Raw genomic sequence first — 26583 nt, 5'->3', positions numbered from 1 at the left:
CTTGTGTTGCAGTGCTATATCAGTTTTGGATTTTTCATTGTAGTGTAGTTTTATTTCATTGTGACATTTCATCTAATTCAGATAGTTTTAATTAGTTTCAGAAGTACGTTTGCTAAATTTGATTAGTTATTAAATAAATGTTATTTACAGTATTAGTTTTTTCGATTCAAAACCAGGTCAAAGTATTGCATTGTGATTATGTATGCATCGATTGGGTAATGGATTCAATTATTCTTAAACAAAGACTGACTCCGGTGTTTTCTCCCAACTTTTCCTGTCACCATTTTACGGACTAGCCTTTAGCGCCTCCAGGAGGAACATGGAGGACACTAGGCGAAAAAAATACTCAATTCAAAAGGTTAAGAAGATTTATAAACATGAAAATGAAGGATATTATATCTCTAATTTCAGTAGGTTTCAGTTAGTTTTATAAGCGCACAATATAGTTCCAGTTACCCTTTTTATTTATTTCAGTTAGCAAAAATGTTTTCTCAATTTCAGTTTTTGTTATTTCACTAGTTTTATTTAATTATATTAACAGCCTAATAGCATTGTAACAGAAAGGATCAGCCTTGAGTTTTAAAAAGGACATTAAATTACTATCCTCCACTGATATGGAACAAACTTCAAGAAAACTGCAAAACTGCTGAAACACTAAGTTCCCACCTGTTTAGGAGCCTTAATTTTAAATATTTTTGATGATGATTATTCTTGAGGATTTTGATAATGGAAGGTAATGTTTGTTGCCGTTTCATAACTGTTTTTACAGCACGAAACACTTCGCTGCTGAAATGCGCAGTGCACATAAACTCAACTCCACTAAAGCGATCCCATGGAGCTTGCTCTGGTCTGCTTTAGTCTAAATAAAAAGACCGACTGAAACGAAATGGTTTGTTCGTGTCATGATGAGCAAAAACGCCTTGAAGAAAGCAAACAACTGTGAAGATGGAGCTTAAAAACAATCCAAGCATATGCCCGCCACTGAGCGATCTTACAGGCTGCATAATTTAGACCGTCCTTCAGCCGCTTCAGTCACTCCCCCCCTCCATTTTTCTCATGATTTACTGCAGGCCTTTGTTTAGACTGCTTATTATCTTCCACAGCTTTGAGTATGTGTCAGTCAGCCAGCTTGTACTGAGACTTGCAGCCGAATTAAGACTGAGGAGGGATTTTTTTTTTCTTCTTCTTCTTTTTATTATTTTTTTTAAAGCAGAAGGCTCCAGGTATAAAGGAGCGTTTTCTCAAGAAAGGTGGCAAAGAGCCTGTGGACATGCAAGTCAACCAGGGGTATAAGTGAAAGAGACAGATCACGGTGTGTCTGAGGCAGAGCAGCCAAATGAACACATAATGAGATGGAGATGCCAAGGAAAACAAGATGAATGAAAACAGTGGGACGGAAGAGATAGAGGAAATGGTTAGTGTTATTCTCTTTATCCCTGCCTGACAGTTTTGATTAACAGAGCAAATTGAACTGGGGGAATCTGGCAAAGATAGATGGCACCGATGTCCTGGTGTGTGTTTGTTTTTTTTCTTTTCACCTCAGTGTCCACTTCAGTGGTCCACTTCAAAACAGGCCCCGCGTTTGGTAAAACATCTTCTTATCTTCCCCACCTTTACAGGTGATGGGAGTGGATGTGTTTGCCGGTTACCTTCGGGGTCCAGGAGTCTCTCGATGCCCAAGTGCTGCTCGGCCTTACTGAAGGCGTGCTCCAGCCTGTCGATCGCCGACGTCTTCTTCTCCACCGCGCTCCAATCAAACAGCTCCGGCCTGGCAAGACGGCAGAGGGAATGTTTGGGATCGTATGTCGAGCTCCGGGTTTTAATATTTTTTAGTTTATCTAATGATCAACCCTTGTAAGTGTAGAAAAAAACCTTAAAATAAACAGCTTGAAAAATCCTACCTGCAATTTCAAGATACAGTGAAGTGACTACAGTATGTTACCTTCAGTTGTTATAAAAATGATGCATATTTAAAAGAAATTTGACTTCGTATTTTAACAACTTGAAATTGGGCCTCTGTTTCTTTAAGAAACTCCTGCTCTTTCCGTAACTCTGCCTACAGGAAGTCATCACAACATGGCTCCTCTATTAACCCTTTAGCAGCGTTGCACTGAGAAGTAGCTCCTATAATCCTATAATGAGCTCAGCAGATGAATGGTTGCCAAAGGAGACTAAAGGATTTCTCAAACATACATGAAAGAATCAAGGCAACACTCCAGGTGTGTTTTTGCTGAGGGAATAATGTTATAACATGATGTATAGCTAAAGAAAAAAAATCAATTTTACGTAATACTCCGCCTTCAAGACGTTCGGTTAATGAAACAAGAGAAACTTAATTGTAGTAAATTTTGACCTTGCCCCAACTGAGACTTCTATGCTGTAAAGATCATTTCTAATATTAGTTTTGAATTACAAGGGCCTGGGAGATATTCTAGAGATAAAGAGACATTCTCAACATTGCTTATTAAAACTCAGCATTTACTTGTCCTTTTTTATTTCTTTTCCACCCTTATACAATGTTTGTGCTCCGACGCCTTTGTTCCTTCTCAGCTCTCTAGCACAAACATGTCATTGTACTGCACCTGTGGCTGTGGATGAGGGCGTTGAAGGCCAATCCATCATTCCAGCTACTGGAGAAGTTAACCACATTCACCTGAGGACAGAGACAATATGAAACCTAAGGAGGCGGAGTGCGACTGCGAGCCGTTAAACCCACAGCTGAAACTCCGTTCTGGAAGCGCAGGGACTCGTTCAGTTGATGGCAGACAGAGCTTTGAATGCATGAAGCGAAAAGAGGATACAAAGCTTTTAAAATGCTCCGAAAGGCAAAGAGCTGGAAGTCAGAGGAAGGTTCATTATGCTCAGTCTGTTACAGTAGCTTTTCAGCCAAACAAAATGCTAAAAAAGCAATAAAGTCCCCCCTTTTTGTGTTTTCACAGATAGAATAAATGTTGAGCTGTGCTTTAAAAAAAAATCTCTTCTGTGATAAAGTTTAAAACGTTCTTAGTACTCAGTCCTGCACTGAATCAGATACCAACTTTAGTACAATTAACAGTGAGGTACGGCCATATTTTCATAGTCATACTGTACATAACACCAGGTAATATGGACTTTAATGACATGCCAAAAAACAGTAGAATGCTTAATTCATTTTGCAACTGGTAGAGCACACCTGTGCCACCCCATTCCTCGGTGGCGCCCAGAGAAAGAGCCACAAAACTCTTGTAATGGTAGCACTTTATAAGGTAGAGTTTATTTTTAAATAAATATGTTGATAGTTTCACTTCATTAGACATTAACAAAACATTATAATGGACACTTAAGAGTGTAATAAAATCGGACTTTCAAATGTAATGAAACATAATTTTTTAATAATTATTACAATTATTACAAATTATAATAATTTATAATAATTACGACAAATTACAATAATTTAGCCCAATTATTATAAATAATTTATTATTTGTTTGTAATCAAATACTTGGACGCATTTTGAATCGTTTTGCGTTGAACGACATTCTTCAATAAAACTTTCAATTCAAAAGGATCAACATCATGTTATTAGAAGTTCAATGATTATGATGAACACAGTTATGATCATTTATTACATAATGTGCCACATTATTACATTAACATCTCTAAAACAAGAGCTACTGCTACATTTTTGGAATAATCGTCGCAACATGTAATAATATCATTACGTAATGCGGCAGAAAGTATTGCAAAATGCATTCAAGGATCCATTGCATTTTGCATCAATCATTACACAATGTGTTTAATACATTTTTAAGTCTGGTTTTATTATTTTATTACATATTGTGGCATTACATTGTTCATATGAAGTGAAAACTGTAGCATCCAAACTCCTGCTTTAAAATAAATATCAGCTTTGTTGTAGATTTAGAAACTTAGCTTAAAGGCGTTATGTATATTTATGTCTTTTGTGCATTACAGTTGATTACCTTAACCAACTGTTAGCGAACCAAAGACATTAAATTCAATAATGAGTCAAAGGAACATAACACACAGCCTCTCTCACAATAACGTTAAGCTTAGTGTGCTGCTGAATTGACGACTGTGTTGATAAAGTCTGTACAGAGTGAATATATATGAACTGGGAGGCTACAAATGAAATGCGCACGAGGCCCAATAAAGCTGTCTAAGTCCAGCTCTATGTAGATTGATGCTGCATGAAAAGAAGCAGCAAGCTTGCTGCCGTCGCACATTACATTAGAGTCAAACCGGAGGACAATCCAATAAGGGTTCCTTCACACTGGATGAGAGGTGTGGCGGGATCTCCAGGAGGAATGGGGATTTTGTGAGGGAAGGTTGGACATGAATTAAAACTGACACTGAGAGGTGGTTGTGATTTATCATCAGAATATCAGAGGCTGTCATTTTAGCATGGTGGTAACATGGTATTGTCTTTACCACCTACAGTAGCTGCGTCCTGACAGTTAGCTAAAGCAAACAAGGGCTTTGAGTGGGGAGCCGTCATTGGTGGGAGGATTGTGATATAAACCTATGATGTCATAAAAAGTCGTAAAGTGAAAATCAGTGTTTTCGGGACGCTCTGGTGTTTTTAAGTGATTGTTGTGGCCTAAGATGACTTTTAAAAAATAAAATAAAATAAAAAAGTTGCGGTCAAAGTAGAACATTTTTTAAGTTTTATTTTGGTCTTATGAGAAAGTGCTTTATAGTGTTGCGAGGTACAATGTTGATAACTTTGACTTTATTAATATTATATTCATTTACTTTGAATTTGATTTAAAATGCGCAAAAGACAAAGTAATTAAATTGTATTTGGGAGAGGGTTAGTTTAGCGTCATGACTTGCAGGATCCATCACATCTTTTCCTACTTTCAATACAAGAGGATAAGTGGAAGAGCAGAGATTCTGTCTGCTGTGATCATTTCTCTAACTCTTCTCCCTGTTTTAAGGGCTAACAATAGCACCCTAAAGTTACCGTACCTGATGAATTGCGCAAATTTAGTGTGCGGTTCGTTCGTAAAGCTACGCTTTGTAGCTTTGTAAACATCAGCTGTGTTAAAAGTGGAAAGAAGACGTTGGGAGAAGTTGCGAAGACTGGTGAAAATTGCGAACGATGAGCAGGTTGCGTTAATAGTAGTAAATAGTCAGGACCTTGCAACTTCCTCAAGGAGGGACTGTAAATTTACTTTATTTGCTTTCCAGAAATGTTAGAAGAAAAATCTAATCCCTTTTTCCCCAGGGACCTTAGTACAAAACAGCAAACAATTTACTTTTATCTTTTCTTTACGAGCAATAAATCTTTTTGAAATAAATCATTTTGATTTTCACATTTACTAAAGTAGCTTGGATTATACCATTCTCTGCTCAAATAGGATCTTTACACGCAGCAAATTCTGAAAGAAAATGAAACTTTTAAAGACTGTAACGTAAAGCGTCATACCTGAGGGTACTGCCGTGTGTTCTGACGAACCCAGCTCAGCAGAATCTTCTCACTGTTGGTCTGCTGTAGGCCCGCCATCACATCCTTCATCACATCCTTTACCTGAACACACAAACAGAAGAGGCAGGTGGAAAAACCAACCCAGAAAAGTGAAATGATTTCCAGGCCCAGAGAAACTAAACACGTTTTATTGTTTAGGGTGGAAACATCTCCACCCAGCTGAGTTTCTCTCCTCACACTGAGTTTTAAAGAAGTTCCCCGTTTGAAAAACGTATTCTTAAAACGACAGTAGGTCCCTTAAATAAACACCAACACTGTCCAAGCGGGTTGGCTGCAGCCCGTCTGTGGGACATTTTGCATTTTCGACAGCTGTACCTCCGCCAAACAGCACGGGCTCAGTAAAAGCACAAAGCTGAAGAACGCTTCTATAGGAGGAAATCCATGCGTGCCCGTGTTTACATACGTTTTTATCCCCACACGGAGGATTTCTGGCAGGTGTGAGTGACAGTTTTGGAGCAATTGTTTGAACTTGTGTGGAAAACAAAGAACCGTGCTTTTCTCTTCACCAGATGGGTAATGGCTTTGAAAAAAAAATGCAATCTCAACATTTCTTCCAGCTAAAACCCACAAACACAAAGAGAGGATTTGTAGCGTCAGTGCTAATCTCTTTCACTTCCACATTAACTTTCCTGTCTTCATGCGTTATGATCTGCGGATTGTTTGCCGGGATAAATAAAAATTGTAAACATTTTCTGTAAGCAAAACCAGAAGAGATTGTTATTTGGCTTTTGCACAACGTAACCTTGCCCCTTGAATGTTCCTACGTTGTGCTGCAATGTTGAACTTTAATGTATTTTATCAGGTTTTACTTGACGATAGGGGAAGATAAAGAACACGTGCTTTTAAAAACTTATTTAAAAAAAAAAATTAAACATGGTAGTGGCAGCATCATGCTGTTTATAACATAAAACTTGAATTACTTGAATTTTGCAAGCAATGTGCAAGAAAAAAAAATCCAAAATAATTCAAAGACCTACAGCTGTATTTGGAGTTAAAATGGTTCAACAAACTCATGGAGCAGAATACAGATGCACACCACACTTTTAAGATTTATTACTGTGAATTACAGTTAAACTATAATACGACAGAATATGGAAAACTTAGAGGTCCAGGTACAATTGTACTGCTAACATTTAACAATTTCATAAAAGTGAAGTGTGGAGGGTGTAGCAAATCAATAATTGTTGCTTTTGGCTCAATTTAGTTTAATTAAAAATATTTTCTTTCTAAGGAAAATTGAACATTGTTGTAAATCATGTCATCCAAGTTGAGTTGTGGCAGTCAGTCTTGCAACGAATCTGAAGAGGCCTCTGACTGAAGACACTGTTGCTGAATGACACCATCAGCTAATCCACCTCCTTTGCTTTTGCTGCTCTTGGGATCTCTCTCTGGTTGCCAGGTAGAGGGACAGAATCAGGGATTTGATCCTTCCCCGTTACGATCCACTGTCCTGCTCCACATCCGTGAAGCCTTCTTTTCAACTCCTCTTGGATTCTTTAGGTCATAGTTCAGGAGTTGTTTGAGCTTTGGAAATGATAATCAGCTGCTCAGAGTTACACCAACACCTTGTTGCCACGCTTACGCGTCAAACTGACTGTTTGAAAGCACAAATGAGAGCAAAAATCCTTCCAGCTGCACAGCATCCAAAACCAGAGGGAATAATTGTCCACACAACCTTCCAAAAAATAATCTGAATAAAATTCTGCAAAAAATAACTTAAAAATGCTGCCACTACTATCGCCGTGGGTTACTGAAGTGACCAGTGTCTGTGAACTGGTGTGATGGGGAAAGCATGGGGAAAAAAAAGAGTTGCGCTTTAAATTATTGGTGTCCAAACTGAGGGTTGGGGGCCATTCGCAGCCCGTGGATTGATTTCAGGGGCCTCTTGAACTGGATTTCAAGAATGCTGGTCAACACATGTAATTAATGCCTTAATGTTTCGTTAAGGCCAAAGTCACAAACAAACTGAAAATCTTCTTACAATTAAAGATATGACAAAGTATTTGGTCTTTTCAATAACCACCATTTTTACATTTAATGGTCACTAACAAAACGTCCAATGACTTATTAAGAAGCAGAATTTGACTCAAATTTACTATAACAGCCTTTTTTTAAGCTAAATAATTCTGCAAGTCAAAATACATCACAACAAGAATGTTTTGCTGCTTTTACTCTTCTGAACAGAACAAAAGAAGAAAGTTGTGTAAATGGAAGTCCAATAAAGACAATGTTTGCTGTTGAACAATTCAAGGAGCCAACAAAGTATTGGAATAATAAACCTAGATAATATATAGCAAAAATATACTGTGGTATAAAAAGGAATATGTTTTGTGCTGATTTCCACACTATATTTAGAAAAAACAATAGTGGGCTAAGACCTGAGCTTTATGGAATCCCAGTAGGGATGTGAAATAATTCTGACACAGAACCATTTATCTGAATCCTCTGGGTTGCACCTATACAATATTTTTCACACCATCCAACTGCCATAAAAATTCCCACCGTTTAAAGACATTCAATTAAAGTGAGATAAAATACAGAAATAATAGAAGATCCCAAAGCTTCCTAAGGAGATACTGATATTTTGCTTATGCTATTTAAGTAAAATTCACTTCAGACATATTCTACCTCAACCTGACCCAATTATTGTTTTTTTTTCTTCCAAATGGCAACTTATGATGCACCTAGTAATGAAGCGTATTCAGTTTTTTATACGTCTGCACCTGAGAACATTAGCGTCATGCTAGCGATTATCAGCGCTTATAGCAATAGTTCTGCCAGCAAAGAATCAATTCTCCAAGCGATTATGGAAGACAGATCTGCACACATTAGAGAAAAGGCCATCTTTTTTATAACAATCATTTCCAAACTTACATCAATACAGTACATCACAACTCGTGTCTTTGACTAATACCAGTCAGCAGAAATGTACTGTGAATGAGTAAAAGAGAAATATAAAAGAAAGTGAGTGTGACAAAATATATTAATGTATGATGCACCACAAAAAACATTCTGAAAAAATTTATCATGAGGTAAATTGTTGGTGAAAGGATAAATTATTTATATTACACGCAGACACACAGGGAGGTATATCATTGTTAGGGTTTCCTCAAAAAATGTGGCTGGTCGAGGAGAAAGGGACTCATTAGGAAATGGGTCACTGCATATATTTTTGCTATAATTAGAGGGGAGCTTTGACAAGGCAGCTGGATGCAAATTAAAAGTTAGCCACACTGACACAGTGACAGCAAGAAATACGCACTTACAAACAGAAACAACAGGCGGAAATATGTCACTGAAGAAGAACATTGAAAAAACCTCTGAAACGTCCACTGATGGCCAATTTCAATCACTATACATGATCCAGATTTGGAGACAATATCAACTCCGACATGTTTATTAGAGCATAGTTATCCAATGCTAAATAACAGTAAAGTCTATGTTGGACGCTTGACTAAGAGTCATAGATATAAGGTATCGAAGAAGGGACACGAGAGAAGGAGAAGCTAAACAACATGTTATTGACCAAACTTTGTTTACCCAGCCATAAATAGAATGAAAGGGAAAATCAAGACGAGAACAGGTCCACTCAAGGCTAACACCCATTAATACGAGAAGAGAAAAGTGTCAATATGTGTGTCCCGCAGCACCAGCTCCATTCCAAGTAAATCTGACAACTTGCTTCCCCTGAAACAACAACCAGAGTCACAGTGCCAGACCTCCAACAGAGACTGCACTATAGTTTCTGTATCATGTCTGGATGTGGCTGACCAAATTCTAGCAATTGCAGATCAACAAAGATGTTTAGCTGTTAGCATAACTAATAACTCTGAGGCTTTAGCGATACAGACTGGTGTTCCTCAAGGTTCAGTCGTAGGGTCACTTCTTTTTGCTATTTATCTCAGTAGTTTCCAGCAGTTTATGAGGTAGAATCTTCCAATTAAGGGATGAGGTTCCTTTGCCAAAGAAAAGCCTCTCTACATAGCACAATGATACCAACACCACATCAGGGTGATTTGCACAATTAGTATCTTGGTGACCAGAACACCTGCCTCCAGATTTTTTTTAAATTGTTAAAACTGCTCCTAATGTTTAAAAACAACACTAAAATTGATTAAGACATCACCTAACAGATCTGAGGCAAAGGGAAACAAAGCAGTAGTATCAAAGTCTCATTGTGATGCGACAAAAGCAGTCCAGTGAAATCAAAGGGATGCATGGTTATCAGAGTTAACAGTACTGATCAAGCAAAAAACAAGACATTTGATGTTCAGAACCGTTTCAAATATCTTTGGAACAGCGTTTCATAAAGAGACTACAAGGATGTTATCAACTACAAAGTCAGGCTAAATGCTGAGATTGAAGTTCATGCCACCAACGTGTGTGCCCTGCAGTTCATCAGATACCCCAATGGTATCATAGGCAGGCCTAAAGAGAAGGCGGAGGCAGCTGATGATTCAGATTGGTGCGGTACACCAAGCGTAAGGAGCAAGGCAAAGAATTCATGAGCATCAGCTCCATTATCCATGATGAGACAGGAAAGATCCAAGACAATGTCCCCTGGCGATCAACCGCTAAGTCAACGTTCAGGCAATGGAAAAGTAGAGAAAAAGAACCCAAAATACAAAATACAAGAAATTGTATATATAATGCACAGCAACAAAATGTCTGCAGCACAGGGTGACAAATGGATGAGGTCTCAAGAGAATATAAAACCGACTTCGCTGGGAACCCCTCTGTCAAAATGCTCCAAGTCTGACAATTTCTGTCAGTTATTTGACATGAGTTAATGTTAAAGGAATACTAAAGAGAGAAGTTCTTAAAATAACACTACAAAACCATCTAAGTTCTAACACTTCACACTTCTTATCAGACACATCTACATTGCTTTATGTTTCACAGACAGCCTAAGTCATCAGAGGGAAGCATTTAAATGGCAGTATGCAACTGTATTTTGCAGATGTTTCTATTTATGGAAAATATAGGAAAGATGAAAACAGTCTTGATTCGCTGTTGAAAAGAATTAACAGTAGAAACAACAAGACAGAGATCAATATTCGAGGTGAACAAATTCAAGGAATTTATGATCTGGAAAAGTTTTCAACCAGAATTGATAAGCTTTTCAGATTCTGAAACTTTCTCAACCTTAATGGAAACCAGTTTGATTTTATCTTCCTCCACATTTATAAACATGACAAGTTCAAACAACTTTATGTATTTTTTTTTCTTGTGGCACAAACAATAGCCTTGAACTTTTTCAGATTTTCAAAAATTACAAACATGTTCATGTGATAAACCAGCAAAAAGTTAAAAAAATTTTTTTTTATTGCTTTCAAGGTTTTTACAAGAAAAATAAACAGAAAATCTGAAAAATGTGGTGTGAATTTGTTTTTGAACATCAATTACAATTAATGCAAAACTAGATTATTTACAATATCGTTCAAGCTTAGATTCCAGTTTTGCCATACATTCCTAACTGGTTTTAGGTTTAGACTTACTGGGCCATTCTAACACACCAATATACTTTTGTCCTCCATGTTTTACGTACTAAAGGACTCAAAAGGAGGAATGATTAACTAAAACTTAAAACTGGACTCCCTAGAACTGTCTTTCCAAAATAAACAAATCATTATAATTAATAATTTCTTACCATTTTTTGGTCTGGCAAATAAAATCCATTCAGAGCTGCAGTTGCAACCTGACATAATCTGACAAACTTCATCAAGGCTATGAATATTATGAAAGGCATTGTGCTGCACTAAAACAAACAAAAAAACAACGGTGAAGATGAATAAAAAATTTCTACTCCAACTATAGTTCACCCAGCCATGTAATTTGACGACTTGCACACTTAGTAAGGATGAAGTGAGAAACCATATGGCAAAGTTTCCCTTATGGAGTCAGTATGCATTTGCTGTCACTAAGAGAAAATGTTTCGTATTTTAAATGTTTCATATTTTACTTTTTCTCCTTGCAGCACTCTGACGTCTTTGCGTTTCTTGCAACATGACTACAGACTGACAGGTACGACATCTAAAGCACTCGGTTCAAATATGAAAGACAAAATGATCTTAACATGCACCAAAAAGGGACGAGTAGCATTTGCTTAACATAATGTAAAACAAATGTGAGCAATTCGAGGGAGTGAGTTTGTGTTTCAGACACGAAAACCGCCTGTTTGGGTGAAAATTGGAAAGCTCTTTGTATTCTTCTTTATAACCGATTTGAAACGTGGCACCCTGAAACAAATGTTCACCCCAACTTACACACACACACACACACACACATACATACAAACACACCTGCCAGTGGAGAATAATGCTCCAGATGAGCCCGAGTATCAGTTTGTGATTCCCATCAACGATGTCTGCCGCTCCAATATTCACCAAATCAACCTGCAGAGAGGCAGCAGAGACACAAAAATCTTGTGATTGCTTTGTTTTCCCAACAGCCAAACTGCTTTTCTTACCTTCTCTCCTTGTTTTTCTCTGACTCCATTAAGAAGGGGTTTGTGGAGGCAAGTTAAATCAAAAACACTTAGAATTTATCATAAAGAGTGGTGGACGTAAGAATTAAAGGGGCAGTATTATGTGTTTCCAGCCACATGGTATCATTTTATAGCACCATCAAGTGACTGTTAGCTTCAGTTGTAATAAAAATGATCTATAAAGATCTATTTATGACTTAAAAGATATCTGACTTTGAAAGTTGACATGTTAAAATTGGGCTTCTGTCTCTTTAAGAAGCTCCTGCTCTTTCTGAAACTCCACCTCCAGGAAGTCATCACAACATGGCTCCTCTATTAAAACTTAAACAACATTTTTACCCACGTTTCTTTGAGAAGTAGCTTGTGCAATGAGCTCAGCTGATGAATGGTTGCCACGGGAGATTAAAGGATTTCTCAAACATGCATGGGTGATGATGCAGTAACATTTTAACATGATTTAAAGCTCAAAAAGGTCAATTTTACATAATACTGTCCTTTTAAAACACCTTCATTACTATTTTGGCGCCTTTAGTCTGACAAATGTTTCAGTTTTTCTTTTGATACCTTTGGAAAATTCAAACAACCAATAAGAAACATCAAAACGTGTTGCTCAATGAGGAAAAGCTAGGACTTTTGCTAAAATATGGTAGCAAGTTTGTAATTCAGAATGCAACGTTTTAATTTTTAAGTTTCTCTTTAGTGTTTAAAATGTTGTTTTGATGATTTAAAGACCTACACATATATATTTTTTTATTTCTTAAAATAAAATAGAAAGAACCTACATTTTGTCTTTGTCAATATTGCCCGTTTCCTCAGGACTTTTCTGAGAAACTCCTGAGGAACTCTGTGTTCTTATCTCCCAATAGGGACTTATAGGGAAGCATCCAATGTTCAAACCACAGAAGGAAACGACACAGAAACCTCGGAAGAAGACAAAAGTGTGACTTCCTTATTTATGAAATGTAAACAAAAATGGAATGGTGTCAGCTATTAGGGATTGTAGAATTTCTCTTTTGTCTTTGGTAAAAGACCAAGAGCCATTTCTCTTGTTAGAGCTAGACTAGCATTTGTTTTGGTTGCATTTACCCAGAATGCCCTGCTATATAGTCCACTTCCTGCTTTTGGTAAAACATCACACACTATAGATTTTAACCCCGTAAAACTACTTTCAGAACTTCCACAAATATTACATCAAAACAAGATATGTACACAGCATTTTTTGACTTTTCGCTCAGCGTGCCTTCTGTCGTCGGGTTTATGGGGTTTTTATGATTTTCTGTCAAATTACTTTAGTGTCTGTCTGTACACACCCAAACTGTGATTTAGTGTGTTATAGTGTGTGTGTATACTCACATTGTTCTTCTGCAAGATCTGCAGAGCACGGTTGACATTGTTAAGTGAGTGAACACGGCTAGTCCCTTTCTCCAGTCTCACCTACACACACACACACACACGCGCGCACACACACCCCCACACACACGCAAGCAAGCACAGGGAGCAGGAAAAGCATATTAATGAGGAATAACCAGATCTTGCTCAGAGCATTTATAAGCACTACAAAAAGCCAAATTATAATATATGAGTGGTGTGTTTACATGTGTGTGTGTGTGTGTGAATACCAAAACAAAAACAGACCAATCTGCATTTTTAAAAAAGTTAAAGTACAGGAAGTGGTGCTGGACAGAGTTTGAGTGCTTTACCTAAATGTCATTCTTTCCAACTCTTACCACACACTATTAATATTTTATCTTTCCTCTCAGAGTCAGAGGTTTGGATAACTTTTACCCCCTGAATAAAGGAAACCCATATTATCTAAAGCATTTAAGTGTGGCAAAAAAAGAAAAACAGAAAGAACTCCAACTAAATAAAACAATTTTTTAAGATACAATACAGAACAGTTTTGCGTTCACTATAGCGAACGACCTTCGTTTCGACAGACAGCATAGAGTGGAAACCACCTAACATAACAGTACATGCAGATGGAAAATGATAAATTGTTTTAGCTTGTTTTTTTTGATGCCATTGGATTAGAAAATGTCTCAAAATTTGGCCTTTAGCAAAAGTGTCCTTTTAGCCTCAGAGCTGTGTGAGTGCTGCGGCTAGGCAGGGTACCCGGATGTGCTGCTCTATTCCATTTATTGTGGTAAAAGAAAGAGTGGGAGTGTGTGTGTGTGTGTGTGTATCCTTACTAGCTCGTGTCCTATAAGGCCCTCCAGCAGCTCCAGCAGGCGTCGTCCATCACACAGATCTGAGAACAGGTCCTCCACAGGTGGCTTTCCTGTCTGAAACACAGAGACAGAGCTAACCTTTAGCAGAATGCACTAAAACTCAATGAGAACAGCAAAACATGAGCACCATTCTTTAACATACACATGTTCCCAACCAGGAAAAAGTAATTTCTTTGAACTGGTAAATCAGAACCAGGACTATTAGCTGACAAATGAGGAAAAACAAAGGCTCAAATGACTCCTGCAGAGATGCTGCAGGGAATTTGCTGGTTTCACAAAAAAGGCCAGCGGTTCAGCCTCCAAAGTGGCAGAAAACAACACACTGGTCTGAACAGAGACACATTTCTCGAGTAATAACAACGCAGCCTGGTGTTAAATGTGAAGATAACAATTTTATACCCAGGGGGTTGTTCTTTATCTCCGCTGACAAGTCTGGCCTTACAAACTAGGAGTTGATTCACACCAGAACACGCTGCAGGCTGAATACACTATGAGTTCCTCCTCTTAGAACGAAATCAGAGGACCTGAACGACTGATTCAGGAGATAAAATATGGATTTTTTAATATTTAATATGTTTGATAAATGTATTGCAAGTAATATTGTAACTACGTTGAAAAGCAGCAAATACAATTCAAGATAAATCTGTGTTATTTTTGTCAAAGAAAGGTTGTACATTATTAAATTAATACGTTCTTTACGAGTTTTGATGGTGACTCATTTATTTTAATGGTTTTATACTGTTGTCTTTAATTGTACAGTGTCCATGAGTGACCTGAAATAATATTGTTATTAACTTGATTAATTTAATATGAGTTTAAACATACACATATATTTAATTCATTGGAATGACTTCATGTCTGAAACCTTGAGAACACAAAGTCAATAAGAAAATATGAAAAGACAGACAGAGGCTAGACGACAAACCAAGCTGAATCAAAAACAACCTGCAACGTTCCAGCTTTCAGTGGTTTTGGTCATAGTGAACGCTCCTATACTTCACAGATCAATACATAAAGAAAGCATATTACACTTATAGTATAGAAATAAAAGTTGATGTCTCAAATCGTGTTGAAGGCTAAGGCGTAAAAGCAGATTTTCAAACAAGGTTTAATCTGGCATTGCAGTATGCCAGATTACTCACATTAAATGCAGTATGTAACTGTCATAAAAGTCTTTTTTTGTTTTTTTTACATATTTGTTGAAACCCTCACTAAGCTGTGATAGCATGAAAAATTAACCATGATTCTACTGTCATCTGCAGAAATACACAGTGAACAGAAACCAGCAATCAGAACCAGGAGGAGGGTCTTAGTGCTGCCAATCACCAAAAAAAAAAAAATAATAATAATAATTTTGCAGAGAACACAGTAATACAGGGCCCTCTGTCTAGGTGTTATTTATAGAACAGAGTTATTAGATTTTTTTGGTGATAATATCACACCAACCTATCACCTGTTGACCTCTGTAGATGGATACCGGCCACCCTCCAAAATACCCCAGCACCATTTCTTCTGGGTGATTAATATTCTGTCGTGAATGACAAAAAATCCATTCCCCATTCTGCACATAGAGAACTATAAAGAAAGTCTTTTGTCCTTTAAGTGACAGCCTCCCTGTAATTTTGCTCCCTGAGGATGAAAACAGATTATCAAGTGTCCCAAGAGCAAAATGAAAGCTCTTATAACTACAAGTCCTGGGGGATCTAATAGTCTTTCGAAACCTGAGAGCACTTATAACTCCAGCATCAGTAAAACTGTACAATGGTGAAGCGGGGGGAGACCGAAACAATCCTCAACTTAACTCTATCCCCAGCAGAATGTGTTTTAGTATGGATTTTACCTGAAATATAAACGCATATTTGGTGTTGAGTTATGTAAACCTTGTGGCACTCCTCAAAGGTTATAATACAGCTAAAATAACAGCATTTTAAATTATCTGTAATCAGTGCACATACAAACACCTACTCGTGTTTATCAATGTCAAAAATGTAATACTTTTTTTTCTATGTTTCACAATTTAAACACCTCTACTTTACAGAATCCGTTTACAGCATATGGATATGAATTTTATGTTTCACCCATCAAAGTTCAATGGACCCCCAATACTGAGAGGGACACAATTCCCCTCTGTGAAAAGCTAAAACCCACAAATACCTTAGATTCTCTATAAACATGCTTAAAACTTCGTATTTTAATAGTTAAAGCTCAATATAACCCATAATACACGTAGTGCAAACTATTTTGGCTGCAAAAGCTAGCACCCACGGTCTGAAACTCAAAGTTAATTACACATGAGGTTTCAATCAATAAAAGAAAGGTTTTTACAAATCTCAAGTTGAATGACTAGTCAAGGTATTTCACATTTTGAACTAGAAATTCAATAGGAAACTTTTTTCTTGATTTCTGAGCGAGCGTATCGCCCCCCTGATCGTTATCACCCACTGCAGTGAGCCCTTTCATCCGCATCAAAAATGTATTTGAATGGTAATTCAAATTCTATCCTAACTGGAGATCCCCTAATCTTGACATCTGTCAGGTTTTTCATCGTCATAATGACAGAAACATATATTCAACCCACATCTTCAATGTCAGAAAAATCCTAGCGAGAAATCTCAAGTGTTTTATTTTGGGGCATTTCTGCCATTAGACAGGGAACAGATGGATTACAGAGTGAAAAAGGTTAAGGTGTACTTGGAATAAATACTTTGTTTTTATTTCTATTGCATGTTCGGCTGCTCCTGCAGGCTCAGACACCCTACATCTGATTACCTACTGTATATAACCTCTTAAACCTTGTAAGTATAGCTACTGTGTGTGGTTTTCTGTCAATCATCACCCACACTCAGCAGCAGCCTGAGTTCGGCTGCCAGCCACATAATTTCCAGAGCAAATCCAAACCTTATGTGACATCTTTTCTGTTTTAAAAAAAAATGTTTTTTACTATGCTGTTAGAAATGTCAGAATCTTATGTCTGGAGGTACTCAAGCACCACATGAGATTTACTGGCTGTTTGAGCACCAGAGGAGTAATTAAGAACAATATCTAATTGGTCAATTTGCGCCATCCTGAGTATATTCATTAGAAAGCCCCCATCCTTCCTGTTTTGTAGTGATTCACTCCTGTTCAGAGTCACAACAGGGCTGGTTAGTAACTTTTATTATTTATTTCGCATTACATTTAGAATTCCTAATTGCACTTTGAGAAATGGTTGAAAAGAAATGGTTTATTTTTTACCTGCTTGACCAAGGTAGTCAATCTATTTTTATCAATTTCAGTTTTTTCATCTTTTATTTTACATTGGTTTATTACACCAATTGCACTGACTGAGCAAATTAAAGTTGCTCAGTCAGCGCAATTCAGTACATGTATGTCTGCATTTAAGAAAAATAGTGCATTAAGTTTTCACTTTTTCTGTGCTGAAGGACAAAATTTGTGGCTTTTAAACTTTCTGCAACTGAAGATCTGAATAGTGTGGAGTGCATTTGTATCCAGTATAAATCTGGCTGTGTGTTGCAGGTCAGGCTATGACATGTCGGAGCCTCCAACATGTTTTTTTTCTTTTTTCATGCTTTTTCAGGACACTTCATGACACACACGATGCTGCCACTAGAGGTCGACGTATACCCCAGGCAACCAATATTTTGGCCCATTTAATTTTACATAGAAACAAAATGTACTGTTTAATGTACAAATCAAACAACAGAGGTAGAACTACATCAAAATATAATGATTATTTTTGGTTAAATTGAGACTTGTGTAATATTTGTTATTCTGTCATTTTTATCATTTAAATGAAAAAGTAATGTTGGCTTAAAAAAATTGGCAGTACATACCAATTACAGGTTGGGCTGATGTCAAAATAATCGGTATCAAACTTAAAAAACTTAAATCTTGTTGCCACGATCATGTTTCACCATGACGACATCGTCAGGGTGATATAAAGGTCAGTGTTGCGTCACACAGGTCTCATCCGACCACAACACTTTCGTCTTACTTTGAAGAATGCCTGATTAATAAGATATACACATTTAAATGAATGTTGAATATATCCCATATAATATAACATCGAACAAACATTGAAAAATCTTTATAGGCTTTTCGTTCTTTTATTTGTGAATCTGCATATTCAGCTGTTTATAAAGTTGGAGACACATTTTCATCAGATGTCTGAGTAAACATTAGGTAAAAAGTAAGTACTTAGGAAAAAATCTGAAAATTGTAAATATAAAAAAAAAAATTAAATTAAATAATGACCAGCCTTTTTACAAAACACGAACTGTGCATCACTTCAACTGAAAGGCCAAATCGGTATCGTTAGTATGCTGTCCATCCTCCACGTCAGATAAAAAACCATGCGGCAAGCAAAAGAAAAATAAATGGAAAGCAGTGATATAAAGAAGGAAAAAAAAAAAAAACCTGCTTCTGTAATTGAATTTTCCAGCAGAACATCATGGATAACCGAACTCTAAATTACAAAGAGAAAAACAAATGAGATGCTACCTGTGCAATGTCATCGGAGGACAAATAAAGAATGCACAACACCCTCCCTTCCACAAATCAGTGGGTTTCACTTCGATGGCAGCAAACAGAGGATGGAGGTTTGTAACAGATGCAGATAATGGCTGCCTTTCTGTTGGTCACAGGGGACGCTCGTTGTTTGTCTAAACTATTGACCAACTCCTGGAAGACTGGCATTTTAGAAAATAAATTCCGATGACTCGCGAGCGATAAAAATCTATTTAGTACAAGTGCAAACACAATTCATACTTGAATTATTTAACGTAAGCAAGAGAGAAACTTTGAAAGCTTTGCTATTCTCGTCTCTTTACTGGATATGAACAAAAACAGTGGAAAAATGAGAAGAAAATGATCGCTGAGCTACTTTATGCCTAACATTTTTCTAAGTTACATATTGCTTTTTCTCCATTGTGTACCCATTCAGTAATTTTGTGTTGTGACAAAATTTTATTGATATATGTAGCAAATGTTCCCGACTTCAAATGATATTTGGTCCATAACTCGGCCAGTTTTACTGGTTAACACAAATCTAACCCATGTCATAACTTCAACTCCATTCATCAATTGACTCAATTTAATATAAAGGAATAAATTAAGCATTTCCACAAGGTTAAGAACTGAATTAGTAATCACAAAGAAATTTCAGTATATTTCTTACAACACGGAAACATTTTACTGCACAGTAAAAGATAGTAAAACGTCCGTGGGACTGTCTGCTCACTGTTTACTGGGAACAGATTCATCAAAACATTAATACTCCTTTCCTGTGGGGAGCTAAAAATGTTACCAAAAATCTGACTTAAATGTCAGGAGCAAATGTACTTTTTGGTCCAATTGAGACATTTATGACAAATTAATTTATTAGATTAAAGGGGGGAAATGCGAGAAAAGAAAATGAAGTTTCATTGTAACGAAGCATCAGGAAATTTGACAAAGGGTTAATCGTGATGAATTGATTATTGAAAGAATAGTCAACTAATTTCACAATCAATTAATCATTAGATATATTGCCACACAAATTTATTGACAAATTGTCACTTTTTACCTTGTTGCCAGCCATTTACAATACAACTGTGTTGAGTAAAAGCTTTACAAGCTGTACACTGACTGCTTCACGTATGTAAATATATTAAATTATATTTGTTCATGGGACAATGACAATATCAGGGGTGTACTTACTTTTTTTTTTAGATACTGTCAATCTAACCCTAACCCTATGTACACTAGTCAGAAGTTTCACTTCCAGAATATTGTTTATTCATAAGGATTCCTCTATAGTTTTCAAAATGAGTTCAACTTATTCAACCCTTGCGTAAAACGACATGATGGATGAGAAATGCATCTTAATAATCCAGCAATATTCCAAACAGCTTCAATAAAAACACACCCAGCTGATTTATTCATTTCTCTATGTCCTTTGAAAGATTTCTGATGACAGCTCTTGTCCCATAAATGACTTTGCTTTCTAGGCTGCATTGTTTTTCTCGTATTTTTTTAAATTTTTTATTTATAGCCATATCAGTTGAAAGGCTTCAAGAAAAAGAGCAATGCTTCTAAAGCTTAGGGTGGAATCTTTTGTTTTTGACCGTAGTGCAGAAATGGGAAAAAAACCTTTCTAGATTCCCATATAAGGCAAGTTCACACAGTTATGATAAATACTCAGAGAAAGAAAGAAGTGACCACAGCAGTTAAAATTTGACTAGACTGATTTGTGATGAAGTTGTGTGACTATACTGTAATGACTGCAAGATATGGGTTCTGTAGATATATAAAACTTCAGAGGCCTGAATAGGAGTGGCAAAGAACTAACAGGAATAGTTGCTACATTTTATTTTTAAAATTTCTAAACACATGTTAAATGTAAAGAAAATAGAAAATTACAGTAGTATCTTAACAATCTGAGCAGCACAGTCAAAAATCTGATAAAACGTGAACTAAGAGGCTGCTATTACCTCTAGCATTGCTAGCTGTGCTAACTGCTAACAAAACCTATGAAAACATTGAATATGCCCATCAAAAGCTGTTAGTGACATTTGAATTAAATAGGAAACTACAGTTTTAACTAGAAAATTTCTGAAGAAATTTAAACGGGGCCTGCCAAAGTGTGCCTGTCGGTTGGCACACTTCGTGGGCGTTCTGATGCTACAAATTAGCATCAATGCTAAAGTAAGCTACAATGTACTCAATAGCATGTAGAGATTGACAAACATGTTGAGTAACATGGACTTATGCCATTCAGTATGTTGAAATTAGTGTACAAGTTAAAATGAGCCAAACTGCTAACATTAGCCAAAATGCTGTCAGTAGCATGTGGAGCATCACTCCATTCAGTGTACTAAGCATGGCTAATAAATAAGAAAAATAGCTAAAAGCTTCTTTTAGGGAAAAGGCTAATGCTAATGGGGGCAGTGAAATGCAAAGGTTTGTGCTAATGTTAATTTACTGTCTTGCGCAGCAGGGCAGTGCAATAACCTGAGAGAAAAAAGATAGTAAAGGCTAATATTAGTTAGCACTACCCTGAGAGGAATATTTAGGCTTTTATTTTGAAATTCCGTTACAAAACTTAACGCGGTGTCACTGTTGCTCCCCGTGATTAAGCTCATAATTACAATCCTCTGTACTGAATAGCTCTCTGATAGCAGACAGTGTCCATAAACAAGTTTACTAAATATTGTACAATAACTGAAAACAGAGATGCAACTTCTATCATGAATATAGATTAGCCAAAAACCCTCCAAATTACAATGAAATACTTCTACTTCTGGTGGGCGACAGAAGTAACACCCTTAATCGTTTCCCCAGTAAGCCTCCCAGGGATAAGGTTGATAGAATGTTCAGTTCCAATGGTATCAATGACATCAGCGGTTATGACGTCACTCTATGATACCACAAAGGAGTCTCTCTCTTGAATATAGCTCGCAGACAGAGTTTTCTCAGACCTGTTCCACAGTTCTATCGCGACAGATCACTCTTCAGAGCACGTTCGAAATTAATTGAGACAAGCGGGATATCGATTCCAGATATTACACGCCTTTCAGAGAAGCAAGAATTTACCACAATATAGACATGAAGCAACAACAGATTGTTTGTGAACATGAAGCTTTTCCAGCTGAGCTTTCATGGGTCGACATGATGGACCTCAACATCCAAGTCGACTTCGACGCAGTCATTTCTTTTGAAGATGACAGCGACAGCCCCATTAAGCCGGAAGATGAATCAGCAGAGATTCAGGGGGAATCAGGTCCTTCTGGCAACTTTGAGAGTCCAACATCATTGGAAGTCAAGCAGGAAACAACTCCCTCTGCTGGCTTCGAGATCACCCCCTCAGTGGAAGTTGTGGGAGAAACAAGCCAACACGTCATCGAGCTCACAAAGCAGGTAGACGATCTTAAAAAAGAGTTGCAGAGTAAGATTTTTGATCTCCATGAGGAAAGAGACCGAAGGATTGCATATCAGGCTGAAGTCAAATCACATCAGGAGGAGATTCAAAAACTGCAAAATATGGTAGTAAAAGAACATCACCTGCGAGTCAAACGTGAACATGAAAGAAACGTGCCAGAGATTAAAGATGTGTCAAATGTTTCCTGCTCTTCCAAAGTTACAGCCGACAAGAGCATCCTTCAACAGCTGGAGTACTTCAAGAGGGAGGCTGAAAAATATGCCTCCCGCAACAAAGGCCTGATAGAAGTCATGGTTGAAGAATACAGAGTGAGACTTAAATACGAGGAGCAGCTCAAAAGTCACACAGAGCAAGCTTCCAAATTCAAAGCCCAGGAGGAAACGGTGAAATCTCTGCAGGGTCAGGTTGCAGACCTGAAGGTGAAGTTAAAACTTGCTCTGGAAAACAACCGTCCTAGAGTCTCCACCCAACCAGAGGTCCCCCTGCAAATAGAAGGCTCCCTACGACCAGAGGAGTTCAAGGAAAGACAGACCTCCAATCAATCAGTGAGGTATGAGGAAAGACAGACCTCCAATCTATCAGGGAGGTCTAACGAAAGACAGACCTCCCATCTATCAGTGAGGTCTAACGAAAGACAGACCTCCCATCAACCAGGGAGGTACGAGGAAAGACAGACCTCCAATCTATCAGGGAGGTCTAACGAAAGACAGACCTCCCATCAACCAGGGAGGTACGAGGAAAGACAGACCTCCAATCTATCAGTGAGGTCTAACGAAAGACAGACCTCCAATCAACCAGGGGTCTCCATGCATAGTGTGGCTCGGCCTTTGCACCGACCCACACCCAGGTTGCAATCAGAGGAGTCCACGCAAAGCCAAATCTCCACACAAACATGGAGGTCCGAGGAAAGACAGACGTCCATGCGACCAACCTCCACTGGTTGCATGAAGGGGCTTCATGTTGGCGTTGGCGTGAAGGCCAATCTATGCCCGGCTCGGCCTTTACGCCGACCCACCCCCAGGTGGCACTAATCTAGGTCACTATCGAAACCTAGGTTTTGCTAACACTCGGCATTAATTGCTTGATTAATTGATCTCTCTAAATTGTCCTAAGGTGTGAATGTGTGTGTGCAAGGATAAGTGTGTTAGATGATGGATGGATGAATATTTGTTAAAAGTGTTTGACAGTAGAATATGAAACAGAGAATCTGCGAAAATGCATCTAGCTCTGCTACTATCCAGAAACAACCAATCAGAACCAAAAGGCAAACCTTTGGTTCTGATTGGTTTCTAATGTGTTGAATGTGTCTCAGCACATTCAACACATTAGACTACTAGTGTACTGCAGCTACACAATTGGCAGAAAAACACCCTAATATTATATCATCATTGTTTATAATGATTTAGAAAACAAAATGCTGTACAGGTTTGTCAAAACTATTTCGACCCACATTAGAACTTTGCATTGATTTCCTTCATTTTAGTAGCTGTGATTTTGCCTAATCCACACATTTTCAATAACCCTATACAATACTAGCCTATTCCTAACCCTATCTAAAACTTAATTAGCATCTTACCTCTAAATGTTACCCCTGACCCAAAGCAATGAGTCCATCATATTAGGACCAGGTTTTGGTCCTAATATGATGGAACTAATGCAGTGTTTCTCAATTCTGGTCCTCAGGCCCCCCTACCCACCTGCCCTGCATGTTTCAGGTGTTCCCCTTCTGCCACACAGCTGGATTGAATCTGTGGGTGATTAACATGCTACTGCAGTACTTGATGACTGCAGAAGAGATCATGCAATCATTTAGATCAGCTGTTCTGAAACAGAGACACATCTAAAACATGCAGAGCAGGGGGTGTAAGGACTGGAATTGAGAAGCACTGACCTAATGTGACACTGGACATATAATGGTGCGTTCACACCAAATGCGTTTTGAACGTCAGGCGCAGCTGGTTTGCATTCAAAGTCTATGTGGAGGCGCGTCGAGGGCCGTTGCATCGCGCTTCAAGCCTCTAGCGCGGCGCGATTTGAACCGTTTTGAGCATTTGACAAATCTAGCGCATCCAACGCTTCACATAGACTTTGAATATAAACCAGATTCGCCTGACGCTCAAAACGTGTTTGATGTTAATGCACCATTAAAATGTTCAGTTCCACTGGTAACAATGACATCAGCAGTGATGACATCACTCTTTGATGCATCAAATGAAACTCTCTTGAGTGTAGCACACAGTCTGTTTTTCAGACCTGTTCCTGTTTCAGAGTTATAAGTTATAAGTTATGAATCTTCTCCAGGAACATTGTTAAAATGATTTGAAGGCACAGAATCAGCCCAGTACAGGTTCACATTCTCAGGTTAGAGAGACTCACCTGGTATAAAGTTAATTTTTTGGTGCTGGAATCACATTTATTAATTTAATCAAAGCATGTCATCATGTCCAGAGCATAGTAGCATTTTGTTGCTTTTGCCACCACTAGATTATATGCATATAAGATATAACATAAACAGCACCATTCAGAGATGCAATGAGTTTATAGCAGTTCTTCCACCATGTCTGTAGTTCTGACGTTTTGCCATCACTGTGGTTCTAAAGAGCAGCTCAGAGAGGCAGACTAAATTCTGTCTATTTTGGGTCTAACTGACTGTTTTGTGTCAGTTAGACTTTTGTTTTGAGTTAAATTTGGCTCGTTTTTTGTTAATTATGTCGCCACAGTTACTCGAAATGCCAACAAAAGTAATAGCTCCTCTCACGGGATTGAGCCGCACGTTTTGATATATATTGTGAGGGGCCACGCAGCGGTACGAGCCGCAATAACAGTAGTAGGAGGCAGCAGTTATTTTGAGGTGTAGAACAATAGGGGCCTGCCCATAAAGGTACGACTTCACAGTCTTTCATGTAAACAAACAGTTAAGCTAAAGGTAGCATAAAGCTAGTTCTGGTAGGATTGTTGCTGGATGTGGCGGATGTTCAAACAAACAAACAAAAAACTTCCTTTTAGCTGTTATTGTGCTATTTTTGGTGCGAAGTTGTAAACACCAAACAGACAAGTCTGACTGTGAAGGAAATAGAAAACTCCAGCAGCTTCTGTGATCGTAAAGTCAAACTTCCGATATAAGAAGTGAACGTTAGCAACGCTAACTGTGCTAACTGCTAATAAAAGCTGTGAAACAATAATCCCATCATTAATTCTTGGCTTTATTTAAATATATAATACTGGGTTTAATGAGCTGTGTGGTACAACTTCTCAGTGTAAACAAACAGCTAAGCTAAAGACGGCAGAAAGCTAATTCTAGAAGGCGTAAAAGCTACACCTTCTAGCTTTTACGGCAAAAAACCCACAAAGTTTTCTTGTTTTTTTCAAACCAAAAAAACTTCCTTTTAAGTCTTTTCAACTTAAAAGGAAGTTGATGAAACTTTCTTTTGTGGAAATATTTTCGGTGCTGCCTTGTAAATTCTAAGTAGGCAGGTTTGTGGAGTGGTTGGAAACGTTTCTTTGTTCTTTATGCCCCTCTCTTACTCATACAGTATTGTTCATTAGGCTGCAGTTGTCATCAACAAGGCTATGAACATGGCTTGAGGATCGATCTGTGCGTTCATATATAGCCTGTTGGATCCTCCAGCTCCATGTTGAAAAGTTTTATAACACCCAGTCTGTCTGGTTTACCATAAAGCCTGTGACATCAATGCTATCCTCTTTACTTCTGTTGCCAGGGGGATTGTCATTTCTTGGAATAGACCATACAGATGGGTGCCTAAAGTTTCTGCTGCTGTAAACTGAACTACGGCCACAAATAATAAACAAAAACAGATCCTAAATATCTTTATGCTACCTGTCAGACCCATTATTATTCCTCTGCATCTTGTTCCTGCCACCAAATCCAAAAATGTTTTATTATTTTAACTTTAATTTCAAGCTTAAACAGAATATGAGCCTCTGCTTATTCTTTCTGTCAAATTATTTCCACCTTTTACAAGGAAACATCTGTCAGTGGGGGAAAAAAATGGGAACACTGTATCCCTGCTTGAAATGACTGGAAAGGACAAAACACTCAAGATGAAGCTTTTTTTCCTTCTCTCTCATCTCCAGCATATTTCACAAAGTAGTGACCGTCGAGTGCTGAGCTTTAACAGAATATGATAAAGTAAAGAAGATTTTTTTTTGCCCGATTTAAATTATAGGACCTTGTCTCTATTGCTGGCTCTAAATGTTTCAATTGAATATCTCAGTTATATCTACTTAATGGTTATAGAATATGTTGTAGTTCTTCTTTTGTTTAACACAGTTTGATTTTCGTTAAAGCATTAGCAAGACATTCTTGATTTTAAAGCTGAACCTTTCACGCTTATTTCTCTCCTGCTTATATAATTTCAATCAGAATTGCATTGTAATTATTTCCTTTTTCACTGGTCAGCTGCTAAAAACAAGATATATTTCACACTGGTGAAGTAAA

General features: G+C 37.7%; 1 protein-coding gene across 10 annotated transcripts in view; it reads right to left on the bottom strand.

The window, feature by feature from the left end:
- dmd (dystrophin) overlaps positions 1-26583 on the bottom strand; it is a 222473-nt gene that overhangs the window by 116672 nt on the left and 79218 nt on the right. For all 10 annotated transcript variants that reach the window (XM_028010153.1, XM_028010151.1, XM_028010152.1 and 7 more), the window contains exons 3-8: positions 14168-14260; positions 13332-13412; positions 11794-11886; positions 5432-5533; positions 2583-2653; positions 1650-1768 (exon numbers count right to left, since the gene is read on the bottom strand). In XM_028010153.1, coding sequence (XP_027865954.1) covers positions 1650-1768; positions 2583-2653; positions 5432-5533; positions 11794-11886; positions 13332-13412; positions 14168-14260 — 559 coding nt within the window. The remainder of the gene's footprint in view (positions 1-1649; positions 1769-2582; positions 2654-5431; positions 5534-11793; positions 11887-13331; positions 13413-14167; positions 14261-26583) is intronic.

Source organism: Xiphophorus couchianus, chromosome 24 (assembly GCF_001444195.1).
Source record: "Xiphophorus couchianus chromosome 24, X_couchianus-1.0, whole genome shotgun sequence".
NCBI lineage: Eukaryota > Metazoa > Chordata > Actinopteri > Cyprinodontiformes > Poeciliidae > Xiphophorus > Xiphophorus couchianus.
The sequence above is the reverse complement of the archived record's forward strand: the minus strand, read 5'-3'. Positions and strand labels throughout refer to the sequence as shown.